Raw genomic sequence first — 18,364 nt, 5'->3', positions numbered from 1 at the left:
TTTTAGGTTGGTAAGTAAAAAATATTTGAATTAAGAAAACGGCGGCAGGACCGGCGGGACCGCCGCTCCCGCCGTCCGCCGCCGCCGACAAAAATTTTTTTTTCCTTTCTCGCCGAATTAGGCAATTTGGAATCATTTGAGACCATGTTATTTTTTTCAAAAATTTTTCCCCTTACAAGCAGCCCTGCGGGAGGACTTAAGTCATTTTTTTCAAATTCTCGTATATCAAGGTATATCTTAAATTCAGTACTTCTCCTGTGATTTTAAAGATATTGAAACAAAATCTTTTTAGGTTGGTAAGTGAAAAATATTTGAATGAAGAAAACGGCGGCGGGACCGCCGTCCGCCGCCGTTTTCCGCCGCCAACAAAAAAATTTTTTTTTTGCATTTCTCGCCGAATTAGGCAATTTGGAATTATTTGAGACCATGTTATTTTTTTCAAAAAATTTTCCCCTTACAATGCTCTGCGGCGGAAAACGGCGGCGGACGGCGGGAGCGGCGGTCCCGCCGGTCCTGTCGCCGTTTTCTTAATTCAAATATTTATTACTGACCCATCAAAAAAGATTTTGTTTCAATATCTTCAACATCACAGGAGAAGTACTGAATTTAAGATATACCTTGATATACGAGATTTTGAAAAAAATGACTAAGTCCCCCCGCAGGGCTGCTTGTAAGGGGAAAAATTTTTGAAAAAAAAACATGGTCTCAAATGATTCCAAATTGCCTAATTCGGCGAGAAATGCAAAAAAAAATTTTTTGTTGGCGGCGGAAAACGGCGGCCGACGGCGGGAGCGGCGGTCCCGCCGGTCCTGCCGCCGTTTTCTTAATTCAAATATTTTTTACTTACCAACCTAAAAAGATTTTGTTTTAATATCTTCAAAATCACAGGAGAAGTACTGAATTTAAGATATACCTTGATATACGAGAATTTGAAAAAAATGACTAAGTCCCCCCGCAGGGTTGCTTGTAAGGGGAAAAATTTTTGAAAAAAATAACATGGTCTCAAATGATTCCAAATAGCCTAATTCGGCGAGAAATGCAAAAAAAAATTTTTTTTGGTGGCGGCGGAAAACGGCGGCGGGCGGCAAGAGCGGCGGTCCCGCCGCCGTTTTTTTTGAAAGATACCTCTAGTTGGGGTAATTACTGACCCAGCCCAAAAGATTTCATCCAATTATCTCTAAAACTAAGGGAGTAGCACCCAAAATAAAATTGCTGGTATGTCGTGGCACGAGTCACCACATTTCCCCCCCCCCCCCTTTTACAAGACAAAACACGAATTTAATATACTTTTATCACATAGTTATATGATTAGTCGTTAGAATGTCATTTGTTAAAATAAAATAAAAATGAACTATATATGTACGCGAATTTTTTGTCAAAACTTTTAAATATTTTAATTTTGTATTTTATTGACTAAAATATAAATGCATAACTAATTATGTAGGTTTATTTGGTGTTGATTCCAAACTGTTAGGTTAGATAAAATGTCCATAGAATTATATTATTTAGGAATAAACATAGAAGAATAGATACAGACTCTCTAAATCAGCAATCAGTGGCATAACAAACCGGCAATATTATTGATTAGAAAGTGTACAGGTATCAGTACGAAAGTGCTGTTTTTTTTTCATTGCATTCAAACAATGAGTCAGATAAAAATAGTTGAATTTCTTAGGACAAATGATTAGTGAATCGTATATAACTATAGATAAACAAAAGGGTTTATCTGCTGGGAATCCTTTGTTTAAATTTGACGGATTATTGTACCAGATTGACCTTCAAGATCTTCTATGTCAATGTCTAATTAATAAAGTCATTTGAAGGAAACATAACTTGAAAATATATACATTATACCTACATGAATTTTGTCAAAAGATTTTACATATTTTGATTTTGTTTTTTACCGATATTATAAAATAGAAATGCATAACTATGTATATATTGTAATTTGTAATATCGTTACGTTAAGTATTCTTTGCTTTTATGTTGAATAAAATATCCATAGGATTGTATTAATTTGTAGGGTACTGAAAAGGAATTAAACAATAACTTAGTAGCTCAACATATTATTGTTTACAGCTTCAAGCTATATAGTATATACTCTTGGGTGGTAGTTTTCTATTTTTAATGAGAATTCCGACTTATCGGTCAGTGAGATAAATAAAAACCGATAACTGATAATTTGTAGTATTTCTTGGTTATTCAGTTTTCTTCCTCATTTGAACTGAAGTCCCACAGATCTTTTATCCTTTAGTAAAATTCCATATTTAGTGACTAATGGAGAGATTATAGATGACAGGATACACCAAGAGTTCCTATTTAGTGACTAATGGATAGATTATAGATGACAGGATACACCACGAGTTCCTATTTAGTGATAATGGATAGATTATAGATGACAGGATACACCAAGAGTTCCTATTTAGTGACTAATGGATAGATTATAGATGACAGGATACACCACGAGTTCCTATTTAGTGATAATGGATAGATTATAGATGACAGGATACACCACGAGTTCCTATTTAGTGATAATGGATAGATTATAGATGACAGGATACACCACGAGTTCCTATTTAGTGATAATGGATAGATTATAGATGACAGGATACACCACGAGTTCCTATTTAGTGATAATGGATAGATTATAGATGACAGGATACACCACGAGTTCCTATTTAGTGATAATGGATAGATTATAGATGACAGGATACACCACGAGTTCCTATTTAGTGATAATGGATAGATTATAGATGACAGGATACACCACGAGTTCCTATTTAGTGATAATGGATAGATTATAGATGACAGGATACACCACGAGTTCCTATTTAGTGATAATGGATAGATTATAGATGACAGGATACACCACGAGTTCCTATTTAGTGATAATGGATAGATTATAGATGACAGGATACACCACGAGTTCCTATTTAGTGATAATGGATAGATTATAGATGACAGGATACACCAAGAGTTCCTATTTTTGTGCGTCTCTGAACCAAATCTTGCTTATTGATGTATGCATGATTATATCATGAAACGCCTCTCATACAACCAACCCTTTGATTGTACGACCTTTGTCTAGAGGTTCTAACTGTGTGCAGGGTATTGACTATGCAACTCTTATCAATTAAAATCTAGCACTGAACTTCTGCTGAGATCTCCACCCGAGAATTTCCTGAATCTTATCTAACCCAACCTTTAGACGTTAAAAAAAAGGAGTGTGTGAGAGTTAGTGATTGATTATTAGTGTAACACATGCAGAATATGGAATTTTCCTTTTGAATTGGGTACAATTTGTTGAATCTATTGTCTCATCAGCCAGGGCTAAGTTAAAGCAACTTTTTCCACCTGTAATTTTGATAATTTTTATGACCTTATAATTTAGTTAAATACCTAAATAAAAGAAAACGATAAATTTTGTACCTATTTATGTATTTATTGCGAAAACACATCCCTAACACTCGCATACCTAGAATCTCCACATTAACTTAGGGGTTTGGTAACACAAGAAGCACATCTAATACATTTTATTCTTAGCAATTTTATATTAAAAATACACACATATACAACTTGCTTTTAAAGTACCAAGTTTTATTTGGTTAGGGAGGTGAGAATTAGCTAATTTAATTTATTATTCTTTCAAGGCTTAGATTAGTGCTTTGCATAAAGTTCCTGTTGAGGACTGATAACCCCTCCGGCCCTAAATTTTTAAAAAATAAATTGAAACAAAGGGTGGTGTATTTTATTCCTAAGCCTATCCCCAGCGGGGCTGCCAAGTATCTACTATAATCTAACTTAACCTTAAGTAATAAAAAGGGGGGGGGGGGAATGGGCTAGTTTCAGTACTTAACAAGATACTAGAGTGAAAGTGAAAGTTTGGTTTTATAATTAGAACAACAATAACCAACCTATATCAGAAATGCTTTCTTGGTATAGATTTTTAATTCGTCTCTTATTTCTGGTGCTTCCAGTTTTCCCTGGTTTTCTTTCTGCGCTTAAAATCTTTGATTCTGAATTAGTTTTTGCACATTCAACTGTTCGTTTGTCTGTTGTACTTTGTTGAACACTCGTATTAGCATCAGACGTTGTGGTATCAGGTTGTGTTGAGAAATCAACATTGCTTTCCTCATAACTTGTATAATTATCCTCGATAATGCCTTCCATGTACCTCTTGTCTTCAGTTATATTTTCATAATTAAAGTTTCTTACGTCTTTTCTTTCTTCAATAAAGCCTGGTTTATAGAATGGCTGAGATGTGATTACATTCCACTTTTCACCAGGGGCATTATTGCATGTCAATACGTAATCTATGGGAGCTTCTACAACATGCATAGGTACTTGTGCTGTGTGGTTATCAAATCTAGGCTCCGGTCTAGGCGATGGAAAATAATTTGGATGCGGGTGGTTTGTAAAATTTGTATTAAAATTAAATGTTGGCCGTAGAGATCTGGGTAAATTACCATAAACAGATGGGGGAAATGAAATATTGTTGGGCAACATTTGTGTTGGCAGGGGTTCCGGTGGTGCATATGAGAATGGTCCACCCATGTGAGAAGCTGTGTAATCTTGGGAGTTGTGATACAATGTTGACATTATGGGTTTGTTGAGAAGTGTCACAGTAAAAGGATCAATTCTTGGAACCTGAACAAGACAAATAGTTGGAAGCTGAGCTGTATATAGTTGTACAGCATAGAAAAATTAACAAAAAAATTAACAGTAAACTGTTATTTTCAATAAAAGAAGGAATTTGGTAAAAGATAGAAAATATAGTAGAATTAGATAAAATTTAATTACAAATTCTAAAAAAACACGATATCTTGTAAGATTAAAGTATACATTGACGTATGGACAGTCATACCCAAATTAAAGAGCTGCCATACTACTAACAATTCTTTTGTAACTATAATGTCATCCTCCTTATGGAGATGCTCAGTAAAAATAACCTGATAAGTGGTTGTATTATTCCCATATACTAGAGCATTATGAAATCCCTGGTGTCCATATTCATTGTTATGATAGCCTCTTCCATGGAGATGTTGATATTCAGGCTGATATGGTGGATAATAAACCCCTCCGGGACCCTGTGCTTCATAAACCTGCCTAGAATAATGATCCTGTTGATTATAAAACTGTAGCGGCTTCGGATGTTGATATAAATTATATGTAAACTGATTATGTTCTGGAGGAATATCATGTTGATGTTCTGAAGATCTAGGAAGCCTTTGATCATAGTAGCCAGGAAAATTGTTTTGAAATTGTTGTTGAGCATTCTGATGCATTTGATATGGCACATTTTGTTCCACATATTGGATAGGCTCATAATGATTTTGTTTTGGTTGATGAAAGATTTCATTTTGCTGTGGATACTCTTGATACTGATTTTGCTGTGGATACTCTTGATATTGATTTTGATCATGCAGAGACTGAATAATGGTCTGTGGATTGTCAGCTGCAGGAATGTTTTCATCGCCAATATTTGTACTTGACGCGTCTTCTTGAAAGATGTTTCTGTTCATCACAGATGTATCACATTTAATATTATTTTCAATAGGCGTTTCAAATTCCATTGGCGGAGGAGCATCATCATCAAACTCGTTGGTAATATCAATGTTGCCGCATATAAAAGTAGATTTGTTGTCATATCCGTTGTTCCTGCCAATTAAATTATATATTTACTAGCGGCTTCGCCCCTAGCCTCTAGGGGCTTTGCCCCAAGAGGTGATAAAAAAAATAAAGGCGAAATTCGTAAAAAATTAATATTTATTGTTTTTAGTGAGAGAATGTTGCTATTCTTTCATTCAAAATAAATGCTGGAATAAAAAATATTTTTGAACAAAGGACCAAGGAAATCTTCTGCAAAAAAAAAAAAAAAAAAAAAAAAAAAAAAAATTGCAGAAAATAGCTTAAAACCACCACAGGACCAATAGGTATATACCCTGAAGAGTAGAATCCGATCGGTTCAGTGGTTACCGAGATCTTAAGGGACGGACGGACAGACAGACGGACAGACGGTCAGACGGACAGACGGACAGACGGACAGACATCGTTCTACTTTGTATTATAGATTAAAGGATTATCGAAACATCCTTCAGTTTATTTATATTTAACCCTACGCAATTTTAATAATTTAATCATTTAAAACCCAAAATATTGGAGAAAGAAATATAAGAATAGTTATTTCTCGCATCGTATTATAAACAGCTTTCCGCGGATATAGGGCTGAAAAAACTGGTTTTAATCTTATGATTGTACATTTTTATATTAGTAGAAAGATGACTATAATACGATGCTAGACATGGTTTTTTCGTATGGATGAGAACCGGTTCCTATCCACTGGATTCGAATGAATACGAGAATAGTTATTTCACGCATCGTATTATAAACGGCTTTCCGCGGATATAGAATGTACAATTATAAGATTAAAATTAGTTTTTTTAGCCCCGAGGTGCCAAAGGCACCGGCTAAAAAAACTGGTTTTAATCTTATGATTGTACATTTTTATATTCGTAGAAAGCTGGATATAATACGATGCTAGACATAGTTTTTTCGTATGGATGAGAACCGGTTCCTATCCACCGGATTCGAATGAATACGAGAAAGATCTTTAATTGACTGTAAAAAAAAACAAAGTTATAGATTAGCTGATGTATTTAAAAACATTAATAATACCGTGGCTGAACATTTTCTTCCCTGTCATCATTAGATTGTTGAAACGTGTTTAATTGGGGCATAATTTGCATCTTATGTCCTGCAGGGCGCTTAGATTTACTAATTCTAATAGATGCAACTTTCTTATGTCGTCTGACTTTATAAATTGTCGATAATTCATCTTCGCCAAACTGTGCTTCATCTTTAGTTAAATCAGCAACAGTATCTCTGTCTCCTGTAGTTTCCTGACTAAGAACTGAACTATTATTAGCAGCATCAATATCAGTGACAGCATCATTATTGTTATCCAACTGGCTGGGGTTCAACTCAGTGTCAAATGTTTTGTTTTTATCTTCTTCTTGGGTACAGGGCAAATCCACAGCTGAAAGTAAGAAGATTAGACCTATTATCCAGGGCTCGTCAGCCGCCTGTAAGCCTAATTGAAATCAATTTTTTTACAATTTGTAAACATTAGCTGGAAGTCTAAAGCTTACCAAATATGGCAATCCCTCTTTTAAAATAAATTAAGCAACCAATTTGGTTTAAATTTGAGGCTTAGTCGCATTAAAAAAAATATTTATACTTATGATCATAATAAACAGAAATGAATGGAAAGTCAAGAAAAAAACAGGCAAATATATAAAACCTGAAGATCTTGTAGAAGCCTGGGTATGAAAATTATCATCTACTACACTTCCATTATCTCCCGACAAAACAGTGCCCACTACAGAACACTCTTCGCTATCTTTTAATTTGGCGCATTTTTCCAGGTTCTGTTTATAAATTGGCATCCCTGTCCGAGCTCCATCTTGCCTCGGAGAATGGTTGAATTTTGCCAGGGTTGAACATTGCTGGTTCTGAAGAAACAAGTTTTCAACAATTAAGGACAAATAAACAAATATAACAGAAGTTATACACATTGTTATGGCACATATGTCCTTTTTCTTAAAATGTGATATCAGTTGAGACCATTTAAAAGGCAAATTTTTTGTTCTTCAACTGATTGAGAAGCTAAAGGAAATTTTAATTTATTTATTCAGAAATCTGATTGAAATTTTCTGTCCTCGTCTTCCTAGTCTTAAACTTTTTGTGAGAAAACTTGTCCCCTTCCCTGGTGATTGTGAATCGTGCCCTGTTTGTGTACAGGTGTTGGCGGTAACATGTCATCATCATCATCTTAAATTTAACTTTAATTAACTAGAAACTCTATGGAAAATTTTAGAAGATTCAACCAAACCTAACTTCAAGTGAAACAAACAAAAAATGCTAGGTATTTTATCCATTAGTTTTTATTGCTTTAATACCTCTGTCCTTATGCTACTTTAAGCTGGCATTGGTTTAAAGTTTTCTTGCTTTTGATTTATAATAAACTAACGGTACACACAAACAGACAGGCAGAAAGAGATTCTTTTACTTTATTATAATGATTATACCTATTGTAATGACTGTCCTTGTAGGGGAACTCTGCAAAGGTTTAATTCCTGTCATTAAAAGAGGAACAAGACTCCTTGGATTAAACTTCTTAGGCAAGCTTGCTACCAGATTATATTTCTTCAAAAATCCTACAATTATTGTAAGTAAATGTTTTAAAAAAAACAATTAAAGAGCACTTCTTACTTCCTTATACAAAAAAATCACGCATGAACGGAAAAAGCCTAAAAACTATCCTTAATTATAAAAAATACATTAAGAAATGATGGTGTGTTGAAAAAAAATATTTTTTTCCTACAATTGAAAGAGATTTTTATATTTTTCTTATCGTCTATGGTGAAGCCATGGCTGCCAACACAAAAATGTTAAAACCGTATTTTTGTTCTCATTTCAACAATTTCCAGAGTTGACATGAGATTCATACCTTAAACTTTTCCTTTAAACTTGCTTGGCAATCGAAAACCTTTAAATCAACACATTTATTAATGTGTAGGAGTACAGCTCTTCACAAGTCATTTTTACCTGGAGGTCGATTGTGGAAAAACCCCTGCCTAATATCAATTTTTTTTTTCATAAATGGAATAGTCTATACTTGGGTAAAATATGGTATCAATTCTAGATTGGAGACGTTATTCTAACTAGTTCTATAACTGAATAATCTTTTTCTAAAAATCTAGCTTCCTTTCTTTGCACTTCTTTGTACTTTTTTTTCTTGTCAAAATGATAAAATGATTTAACAAATAGCTGTTTAGGCCTTCCTAAACGAAGATCCAATGATTGTGATGATTATAAGCATCCATGATATGCTTCACAGCTCAATATGTATAAGGTATAGTAAATATTACAAATCTTAAACGGCAACCATGATTTTACATCAATTTCTTTTTGATCTTAAGAGCTTTGCTTTAATGAATATTGTCATCCTTTTAACTTTTAACAGTCGTGCGCCTTGCCGTACCTTAATTGGTTCGGGGGGGGGGGGGGGCGTTCAAGGCTCCCCCCCCTATTATCTCAGTTCCTATTAGAGTTAGAGGGGTAATTTTTGTTGTGCAAGTCCCCTGTTTGATAATGAATTTTCGACCTTTTATAAGTCAAAGTCAATTTTAGCTTCCTTAACCCTTTTATTTAACAACCTTTGTTTTTAGGTCCTTTTTTACTTAAAAATTTCAAACGGCTGTAATTTTCTTATTTTTGAAGCTAGAAGAACATTTTTTTCTAGGAAATTTTTTCTTTATGTAAAATTTTATATTAGAAATATCAAAACATAAATTTCAGCGGTCGCAGCTGTATTTTGCAGCTGCCAGCCGCCGCAGTCGGTGGTCGGCAGAAACGGCGGCGGATCTTTATGAAATTTTAATACGTTATACATGTAAGAAAAGCCTAAGTTTAAAATTTGACGTCTCTAAGTCAAAAATTGCGGCCACAGGAGTTTTTTAAAGATTTATGGAGACCTGGAGGATCAGGACCTGCAGGATCATACCGTTCAACGCCCCCCCCCCCCCCAACCGTTAAGGGTTAAATAAAAATTAACAATGTATTATTTTTTTAGTAGCAATGTCTGTCCGTCTTTTAGAGACAAAAAGGGGGAAACATCATTTTCTCAGCTCCTATAAAAGATAGAAGGCTGAAACTTCTCGTAAACATTCAATCAATATGGAGCATAATTAAGTATAAAACATCCATAGCAGTCTGACTGCTGTTAAGCCGCTTATATTTTTCACAACTAATTTTCTCAATGTATTATTTCTTTTAGTAGCAAAGCTGCTCTAAAATTTGAAATGTCCATCTGTTAGAGACAAAACGGGGATGTGGGGGGGGGTGGAATCGTGATTTTCTCAGCTCCTGTAAAAGATAGAAGGCTGAAAATTCTTGTAGCTATTCACATAAATATGGAGCATAATTAAGTAGAACACATCTGTAGCGGTCAGACTGCTCTTTCTTTTCTTTCTTGTGATAACAGATAATCAGCTCTATAACTCACTTTGTCCGTTTGTCTATTTCAGAATAGATTTTGTGCTTTTAAAATAAGGGGAAGGGGGTTGTACACTTTCACAGTAACAGTGCGCTCTAAGGCCCATATTCAAGATAGAGCTCTGAATTATAATACAATGGGTCAGTCTCTAAATATTCTGCAAAACTTTTAATTTGGCGGTTTGGCGGCTGACCACTGGTGCAATTATTCAGCTAAACTTGTAAAATTGAACATGCAATCTTGTTTTTTTGGGGGGGGTTTGTTTTGGTTAATTATGAGAAAATATATCAACAGTAACAAAAAACTGTTGAGCTGCAAACTACCAGCCGCTGGCTGTGGCTATTAATAAATATTACAACAATTTTGCAGCTCAGCAGTTTTTCGTTACTGTTGATATATTTTCTCATAATTAACTAAAACACACCCTATGGTTTAAACAAAATTAATTTTCAAGTAGCTTCGCTACTGTAAAGTTGTTTTCATGCATAATTTTGTATTTTTTTGTGTCCCATTTATGTAGGTTTAACAGGAAGGGATAGTTCATCTGCCAAGAGTTAATAAGGGAAGATTTAGCCAAACTCCCTGGATATCCTTTTCTATCTATATTACCTCATATATTTAAGACTATTTGTTAAAACATTTTATCATTTTGAAAAGAAAAAAAAGTACAAAGAAGTGTAAAGAAAGAAAGCTAAATTTTTGGAAACAGATTAATCAGTTATAGAACTAGTTTGAATAACGTCTCCAATCTAGAATTGATACCATATTTTAACCAAGTATAGACTATTCCATTTATGAAAAAAAAAATTGATATTAGGCAGGGGTTTTTCCACAATCGACCTCCAGGTAAAAATGACTTGTGAAGAGCTGTACTCCTACACATTAATAAATGTGTTGATTTAAAGGTTTTCGATTTTCAAGCAAGTTTAAAGGAAGAGATTAAGGTATTACTCATGTTTTAACTCTGAAAATTGTGCGTTTTAGAACAAAATTAGTATCTCCTCTTCAATGTGTTAAAATTGATGGCGTTGCTAAAGTCAAAACGAAAAAAATTAATTTTGTATTATTTAATGACTAAATGAATTTTTTTTTGAAAGACTATCAATTGTTTATGTATGTTTAATTAATTAGGATGGTTTTTAGGCATTAAAAAAAATTTCGTGAGTTCTATAATATTCCAGTCAATTTTGTCTCTAAAGGCTTCGCTAGCAAAACAGGTGGTGGGGGTTGTGTCTTACCAAAATTTAATATTTGCTACAAAAATATCAAATTGCTTATATGCTTTCCTGCATGTGCCACTAAAAATTGTTCAATGTCTACGAGGTTTTTTTGGAATCATTGTCATACAATCAGACAGAAATCCAAATTACTTTAAAGTAACAAGTGGCAATGACCTTGGATTCTACAAACCTTAATTCAGAAAGAAGGAAACAATAAAAATAGCCTAAAAATATCCAAATACAATTATGAAACTTCCCTGAAAATTATGAACCAATCTGACCAGCTTCAAAAGAAAAAACCTTGCTACCTTATTCTTTTGAGGATTATAATATTCTTTAGTTAGAGCACATATAAGTTAGATAAACTATAATGACAACATTCAGGAGAGCAAAGCAATCAATACTGAAGATAGGAGAAACCTTGACTTCTGTAAAAAGTTTATAGTTATCTTGGAAGCTAGTAAAAAGCACATTTAAAACTATATCAACATCAATTTAACATAATTTGACAAATTTGTTCAACAAAAACATGATTTAACTTAAAAAGACCAGAACGCCCGAAACTACGTTAAATAAAAAATACCTGTCAGAGTTTTGTTTACAATCTTTCTAACCAGGGAAGCATCTTGAAAAATATAAGAATCTTCTGTGTAGGTATAATCAATCTTTAGAGCATCAGATTTCTTGAAGAGGAGACATATGACATAGCAGGGGTGCACCAGTCCTTTGGAAGAGTTATCCTTATGCTCCTACACAGGTTTCGTTTTCATACATGACAGATAGTCATGGACAGATTAAAGAAATAAATAATAGTTATTTATCGCATCGTATAATAGACAACTTTTCGTAGATATTAAAATGAAAAATTATTATTTTGTTATTTTTAATTTAATATTCGTCTGAAAATTGTCTGTAATACGATGCTATACATGATTTTTAGTATTGCCGAAAACCGGTTCTAATCCAGTGTTTGTTAATAGGTTTCGAAATCATACTGGATAGCAACAATCCCACCATATTATTGATAAGTACGTGAATAGATCGATTTAAGGATGCTGTGAGTATTGGTGCAAAAAATGGGGACAAATTTCAAATTGTTTTGGCGTGTGACGTCATACCCCCATCTCTTTTCTAGGGGGTTTCTTTCCTCCTTCCCTTTTCTTTCCCCTCACCTGTGACGTAAATAATCAGCCCCGGCAAATCAATTTAAAATTTGTCCCCATTTTTTGCACCAATACTCACAGCATCATCTAAGGATGCTGTGAGTATTGGTGCAAAAAATGGGGACAAATTTCAAATTGTTTTGGCGTGTGACGTCATACCCCCATCTCTTTTCTAGGGGGTTTCTTTCCTCCTTCCCTTTTCTTTCCCCTCACTTGTGACGTAAATAATCAGCCCCGGCAAATCAATTTAAAATTTTTTGCACCAATACTCACAGCATCGATCTAAGCCTTACTTAAAGGAAAAGCATGAGTGATTTATTAGCATCCACTCTATGTATTACTTTGTTTTCTAGACATCTTTTAATACTTTTGTTCTTAGTTACTTATGGATGTTGTCAACCTTGTCTCAACAATTTATTCTATTAATTTGTATAAAACATTCCTTCATTTGTTTAAGTACTGATGTTATCATCTTGTGAAGTTTCTTATCCAGCACTGATCTTTTATTTATCTAAATAAAAACAAATAAAGGATGCAAACAAAAAAATATTAATTTTATCGTACCTTGTTGTGCAATTTAGCACCCTCCCTCATATAAAAATTAGGGTGGTGCAATGAGTTAAAATTTGTTATGTTTTATTTTGGATTAGGTAATATTGGATACTGCATAGCAATCGTTAGCCTTGCAGGAGTTAGGCATAGAAACCCCTTCCTCTTGTTCTCAATCTATTTTAAAATTACATTTTTTTAATTTCAAGGGGGTCAGTGCTTTAATGGAACTTTGAGGAAAAGCCCAAAACTTTTTTAATAGTTACATAATAATGCACTTCACATTTTAATAAAATCATATAATATGGTAAATATGTTAAATCATGGATGACAACATCCTCAATTGATAAGCTTAACATAACATTCAAATGCATTAAATGAACATGGAACATGGATATTGATTTGTCTTAAAACTTTTTTTTTTCATTCACTAACTTTACAATTTTTAAAACCAATGTTCTACCTGTAGAAATTGCAACCTGTTCGAGGATGCCAACTCTGTTGATACGAGACCAGTAATCTTGACAACCTCAGTTTTACAACTTATCTTCTTGAAATTCTCGAAAACCTGGTTATTTCCAAGCTCTTCGTGAGAAATTATGTCCTGAAATTTTACATATAGAAAATTTAAGATCCTTTAAGTTAAAAAAGTATTGTTAAAAGAGGTGCAGTCTAGATTCATAAGAAAAACTTTAAATTTAAGCAGATTCAATCGAGGAGTACAGTAGGATGGTAAACCTAAAGACCTGCAAATTCAAAGCTAAGAGATTCTGTTGCTATAAATCGATATCCAGCTAGCTTTAAAAAAATTTCTGAACAAGTTTTTAGGTACTTAAATAATGCCCCCTATACACAGAGGAACAATATATTACATTAAGAATTTGTACATAATGATACCTGGACACTGTGAGGGACAAGATATTATATTAGGAGTATGTACGTGATAATACCTCGCCACTTTCAGGAACACAATTAAGAGTTTGTGATAACTGAACACTCTGAGTAATAAACTTGAGCTATATCGTTAAGAGTTTGTACACTATACAAATTGTGAGGCGCAAGGGTTACCTTAAGAGTTTGTACATGATGATCCCTTGAAACAGTACGAAACACAGTCTCCTTTTTCTGGATGGTGTCATCTAGTAGGCGGAACTTCACCTTATAAAATATTTTATTAACCCTTAGGTTAAAAAGTTTGAATTTATAAAAAATTATAAAATACTGATTATTTTTTCATTTTGAATACCCACCTCTCCCAAATGTAAAATATACACCCCTGTTTTATTGACTTATTTATTTTTTAGCTATATAACAATTAGACCTGCGGATGTATAACAGCTATATTTTCCAATAAGGTTTTAACTTCAAACATCACTGGTCCATGTTTTGCCAAAGCTCTTTTTACTATCTGATCTTTGAATAGTCCTAAAGAAACATGATAATATTAAACAATATTCAGCTATACAGGACATAAATTGAGGACAATTAATAAAATAAAATGCTGTTATAATCAACCTTATAGTGTCAAGGGTTAGGGCGGGGAGGGTTGATGTACTAAAACCTAAACCTACCCAATATCAAGAAAGTTGTGTGATAAGATGGCCAAGATATATAATAGAGTAGCAACGCTTTATTAATATCTTGAAGTTCGTATGGCTTGAATTGAAATATTAAATTTGTGAGCTTCACATTTATGGATGTCGACACCATTGTTTATTATATAAAACAATGACAAATAAAAGGTTATGTTACTGAAAACAGTCAATGAAAAAATTACCGGATACGATAACAGTTGTTCCAGTAAAATCTCGTCTACTTCCAGATTCTTTAAATCGTCGGATACAACTTAAATATTAATATATCCTTATAAAAAAGTTACAGGATCTGTGCAAGTGTACCGAAGAATTTTTGCTATCCACTGAACCTTCTCCATTACAGTGTAGAAGGGTACCTCTCAAGAGAAATCAACAATATTTTAAAGTGCAGCTAGGCAACGCGACTCTATGCCTTCCCCTTTTTTTAAAAACTACAAAAGCCGTTAGTAATTCTTAACAAAATCTAAAATTTCAGTTCTACTAAATGTTCATTTCTTTCGATAATTTAAACCGTATTCATGCGGACCGAGGGGGTGTCAAACTATAAAAAAAACTTTTTAAAAACTTACCCCCTAAATTCAATTTCCGCCGCCTCACAAGAATCTTGATCCTTTGTTCTCGATAGTATGCTAAGCTTGGAACAGTTCTCGCTTTAAATATATTTTACATTTAGGCAATTGGAATAGTTTTTTATCGCATCGTATTAAGGACAGCTTTCCGTGGATATTAAAATTTAAAAAATACAAGGTTAAGACCAGTTTTGTTAGCCTAAAAATTTTATTTCAATATCCGTTGAAAATTGTCTGTAATTTGATACTTTACATGGTTTTCCAGTATATGGGTAAGAAACGGTTCTAATCCAGCGGATATTAATCGGTTTGTAAGCTACACTGGAAAAACTATTAATTCTTGGAAATCCGAAGCATTTTTTATGGACTCGAATAATTAAAATCACCCAAAAAATTTTCAGGTTCTGTAACCTATTTGACATTTATTTTCGGTTCGAATTGAATACACGAAAGTAGCGGGTTAATTCGATTTGGATCACCATTTATACTATTAACTATTGTAATCAAATGCTACGCTAAAGTCCAGCTTACAAAGAAGTTTACAATATAAAAGAAAATTATTAAAAAATAATTAGCAGTCGGGGATCTTTGGAGATAAGACAATGAACGATAAGTTGATGTACATATCCACAATAAATAAATAAAATTACCAATTCTGTCGATTTAACCTATTATATTAAAAGTTGGACACTATTATTTTGAAACCAACCATAATGAAATTCAATAAGGGTACCCAAATATTTAAGCCAACGAACCAGATAACGGGAAAACTAGGAAATTTACATTCCCATATAAACAACCCCTTAAATAGTGGATGTAAATATTCGTTTATTTCCCGGGTATGATCATTTATATCCCGGCATAGACGTCTAAGGGGGGGGGGGGGGTAATGGGGCGATTTCTTCCCCCTAAAATTTTTTTTCATTTTACCCCCCCCCCCCCCCATTTGAAATTTACCCCTACCCTGGTAAATACCCCCCCCCAAAAAAAAAAAATATCTGATAAAAAAAATTTTGGCGCGCTTCGCACGCATTTTTAATACTAAATATTTTATAAAATTTAAATTACCCCCCCAAAAAATTTTACCCCCCCCCCTTTTATTGAAAATATTTATAAATCATTAGAAATTGTTGTCCCTTTACTTTGGAGAACTTTTATTCGAATATCTTGACTTAATTTGTTGTACCTTATACAGGACAGAGTCTCCCCAAGCGACCCATACATCTTTAAATGCTTCTCATTAAATTTTGTTGTATAGTAGGACTTTCCAACCATCTCCAAGTTTTGAGGAGGGATGCCATAACCGTTGTCAGATACCTACAGATCACGTGAATTATAGGCGGTGAAATGCAGGGCTCGGCAGCTGCCTGAAAGTCGCAGGGAATTCAACATTTTACAATTTTGTCTAAACCTGACCCAAATATAGCAGTCCCTCTTAAAAAAAAATCAAAGCATCCATACTTAAGGATCTAAATTTGAGCTTAAAGGGATTATTTCGATATAGCAGTTAGTTATCAGGGCAAGTAAAGTTCATGCAACGCTCTAAAACGCCCTTTAACCCTTTTACCACCAACCAAATAAAACGGCCAAAGCAAAAAAATATTAAGAATGCGAATAAAGCACAAAAACGTTATCATTTTATTTTATTTTGAAGTTGATTAAAAACTTTATTTTCAGTTGAAGACAGGAGAAAATAGAAAGAAACCTGTATTATAATGTTTTCCTCAAGATTAACTCTGATTTCGATAGCAGTTCCACCCGCATCCAGGCTGTTATAAACTAACAAATCAAATCAATTCGATGCTTGCAGTATAGAAATTATCTAGATTCTGACAGTAGGAACTGTGGAGGAACAACCAGGTTATGTTATTGGTTAAAAATTGTACAGATTTTAGTAAGAAAGGCAGGTTCTCTATTCATTTTATTTGCATAATGAGTTAGCTATAAGTAGTTGTATTACTTAGGAATAGAATGAAGATTTGCTAGGTTTACTATATCGTGTAAAAATTTCTCGTATAAGTGAAGAATATGACAAAACATGAATTAGTAATAAGACAGTATTTTAAATTGACACTATGGAGTGTAGTAAATCATGCAGTTGATGTTAAACTTCTAACACGATTCTCCCTGAAGACTATCAATAAATACGGACTTTCGGGTTATTTTAACATGTTGTCCTAAAATGACAATACTACAGATTAAATAGTTTTCCAGTATGGCTTCGAAACCGATTAATATCCGCTGAATTAGAACCGATTTTAAGCCATACTGAAAGTTTATGTATTGTATTATATGTAGATAATCAAAACTGGAATTAATCTTAATATTTTCTATTGAATTTTCCGGGGAAAGCCGTCTATAATACGATTCTAGAAGTAATTCTAAATTCTAAAACTATGTACACTTGCATGCATCAACGTCAATGATTTGCCTAATTCTTCTATGCATTGTCTAACATTTACAATTTTCATGGAGGATCTCATTTTACCGGCAACCCCTGGATCCACCCTTTCTATCCTGGCAGGATCCATCTTGCTGGGACCTGCAGATTCACTCATTTTTCAGTTTCTCATTTCATTTTACGGATCTAATTATCTTAAGCTATTATCTTTTTCGCTAAGAAGAGTACTTTCCAGTAAAGCTTGGAAACCGATTGGTATCCGCTGGATAATAATCGGTTTTCAGCCTTTGGTCCCTCGGTACTAACAAAACTGGTTTTAATTTCATAATTTTTCATTTCAATTTCCGCGAAAAGCTGTCTTTATTTACTACAATAAATACATAACTACGATCGTCTCTTGTTACAAACAGCTTCCCGCAGATATTAAAACTTGTATAAGTCATCCACAGATATTAAAACTTGTATAAGTCATATGATTTTTAATTTAATATTCATGGAAAATTGTCTGTAATATACATAATTTTTCAGAATGACTGAGAACCGGTTCTGATTCTGCAGATATAAATCGGTTTTGGAACCATGCTGGAGGAGATTTGATATGAGAAACCTAGGTACTATCTTTCATATTTCATAGAAAATTTATTCAAATTAAATAGAACTATTGCCCATTTCAATGAAGCCGACAGAAACAAACATTTCCAGTTTTTAAATTAAATTTTTTTTTCACGGTATAACAGAATTATTATTTTTCGCATTTCTTAGCCGTATTTTAAAAGTTCTACTATTTGATGATTCTAGTATACTGTTCAT

At 33.5% G+C, this 18,364-nt stretch overlaps 3 protein-coding genes across 3 annotated transcripts in view; 2 read left to right on the top strand and 1 right to left on the bottom strand.

Annotated features, from left to right (window-relative positions):
• Positions 1-18,364, top strand: part of LOC145316890 (uncharacterized) — a 256,014-nt gene that overhangs the window by 125,325 nt on the left and 112,325 nt on the right. The window lies entirely within an intron of this gene.
• The window catches only part of LOC145316891 (uncharacterized), a 212,543-nt gene that overhangs the window by 125,323 nt on the left and 68,856 nt on the right, over positions 1-18,364 (top strand). The window lies entirely within an intron of this gene.
• LOC145316892 (uncharacterized) lies at positions 2,082-17,761 on the bottom strand. The gene is made up of 18 exons (XM_080157702.1): positions 17,585-17,761; positions 16,859-16,932; positions 16,340-16,470; positions 15,154-15,234; positions 14,767-14,834; positions 14,311-14,414; positions 14,058-14,147; positions 13,453-13,593; positions 12,885-12,951; positions 11,861-12,028; positions 8,088-8,216; positions 7,769-7,830; positions 7,301-7,514; positions 6,676-7,036; positions 4,950-5,658; positions 3,915-4,647; positions 3,286-3,354; positions 2,082-2,252 (listed from the first exon to the last, which is right to left on the bottom strand). Exons 1-18 carry the CDS (start codon positions 17,709-17,711, stop codon positions 2,203-2,205), a joined length of 3,378 nt encoding a protein of 1,125 aa, XP_080013828.1. The 5' UTR covers positions 17,712-17,761; the 3' UTR covers positions 2,082-2,202.

Source organism: Acartia tonsa, chromosome 4, assembly GCF_053477335.1.
Source record: "Acartia tonsa isolate MP-2025a chromosome 4, ASM5347733v1, whole genome shotgun sequence".
NCBI lineage: Eukaryota > Metazoa > Arthropoda > Copepoda > Calanoida > Acartiidae > Acartia > Acartia tonsa.
The sequence above is the reverse complement of the archived record's forward strand: the minus strand, read 5'-3'. Positions and strand labels throughout refer to the sequence as shown.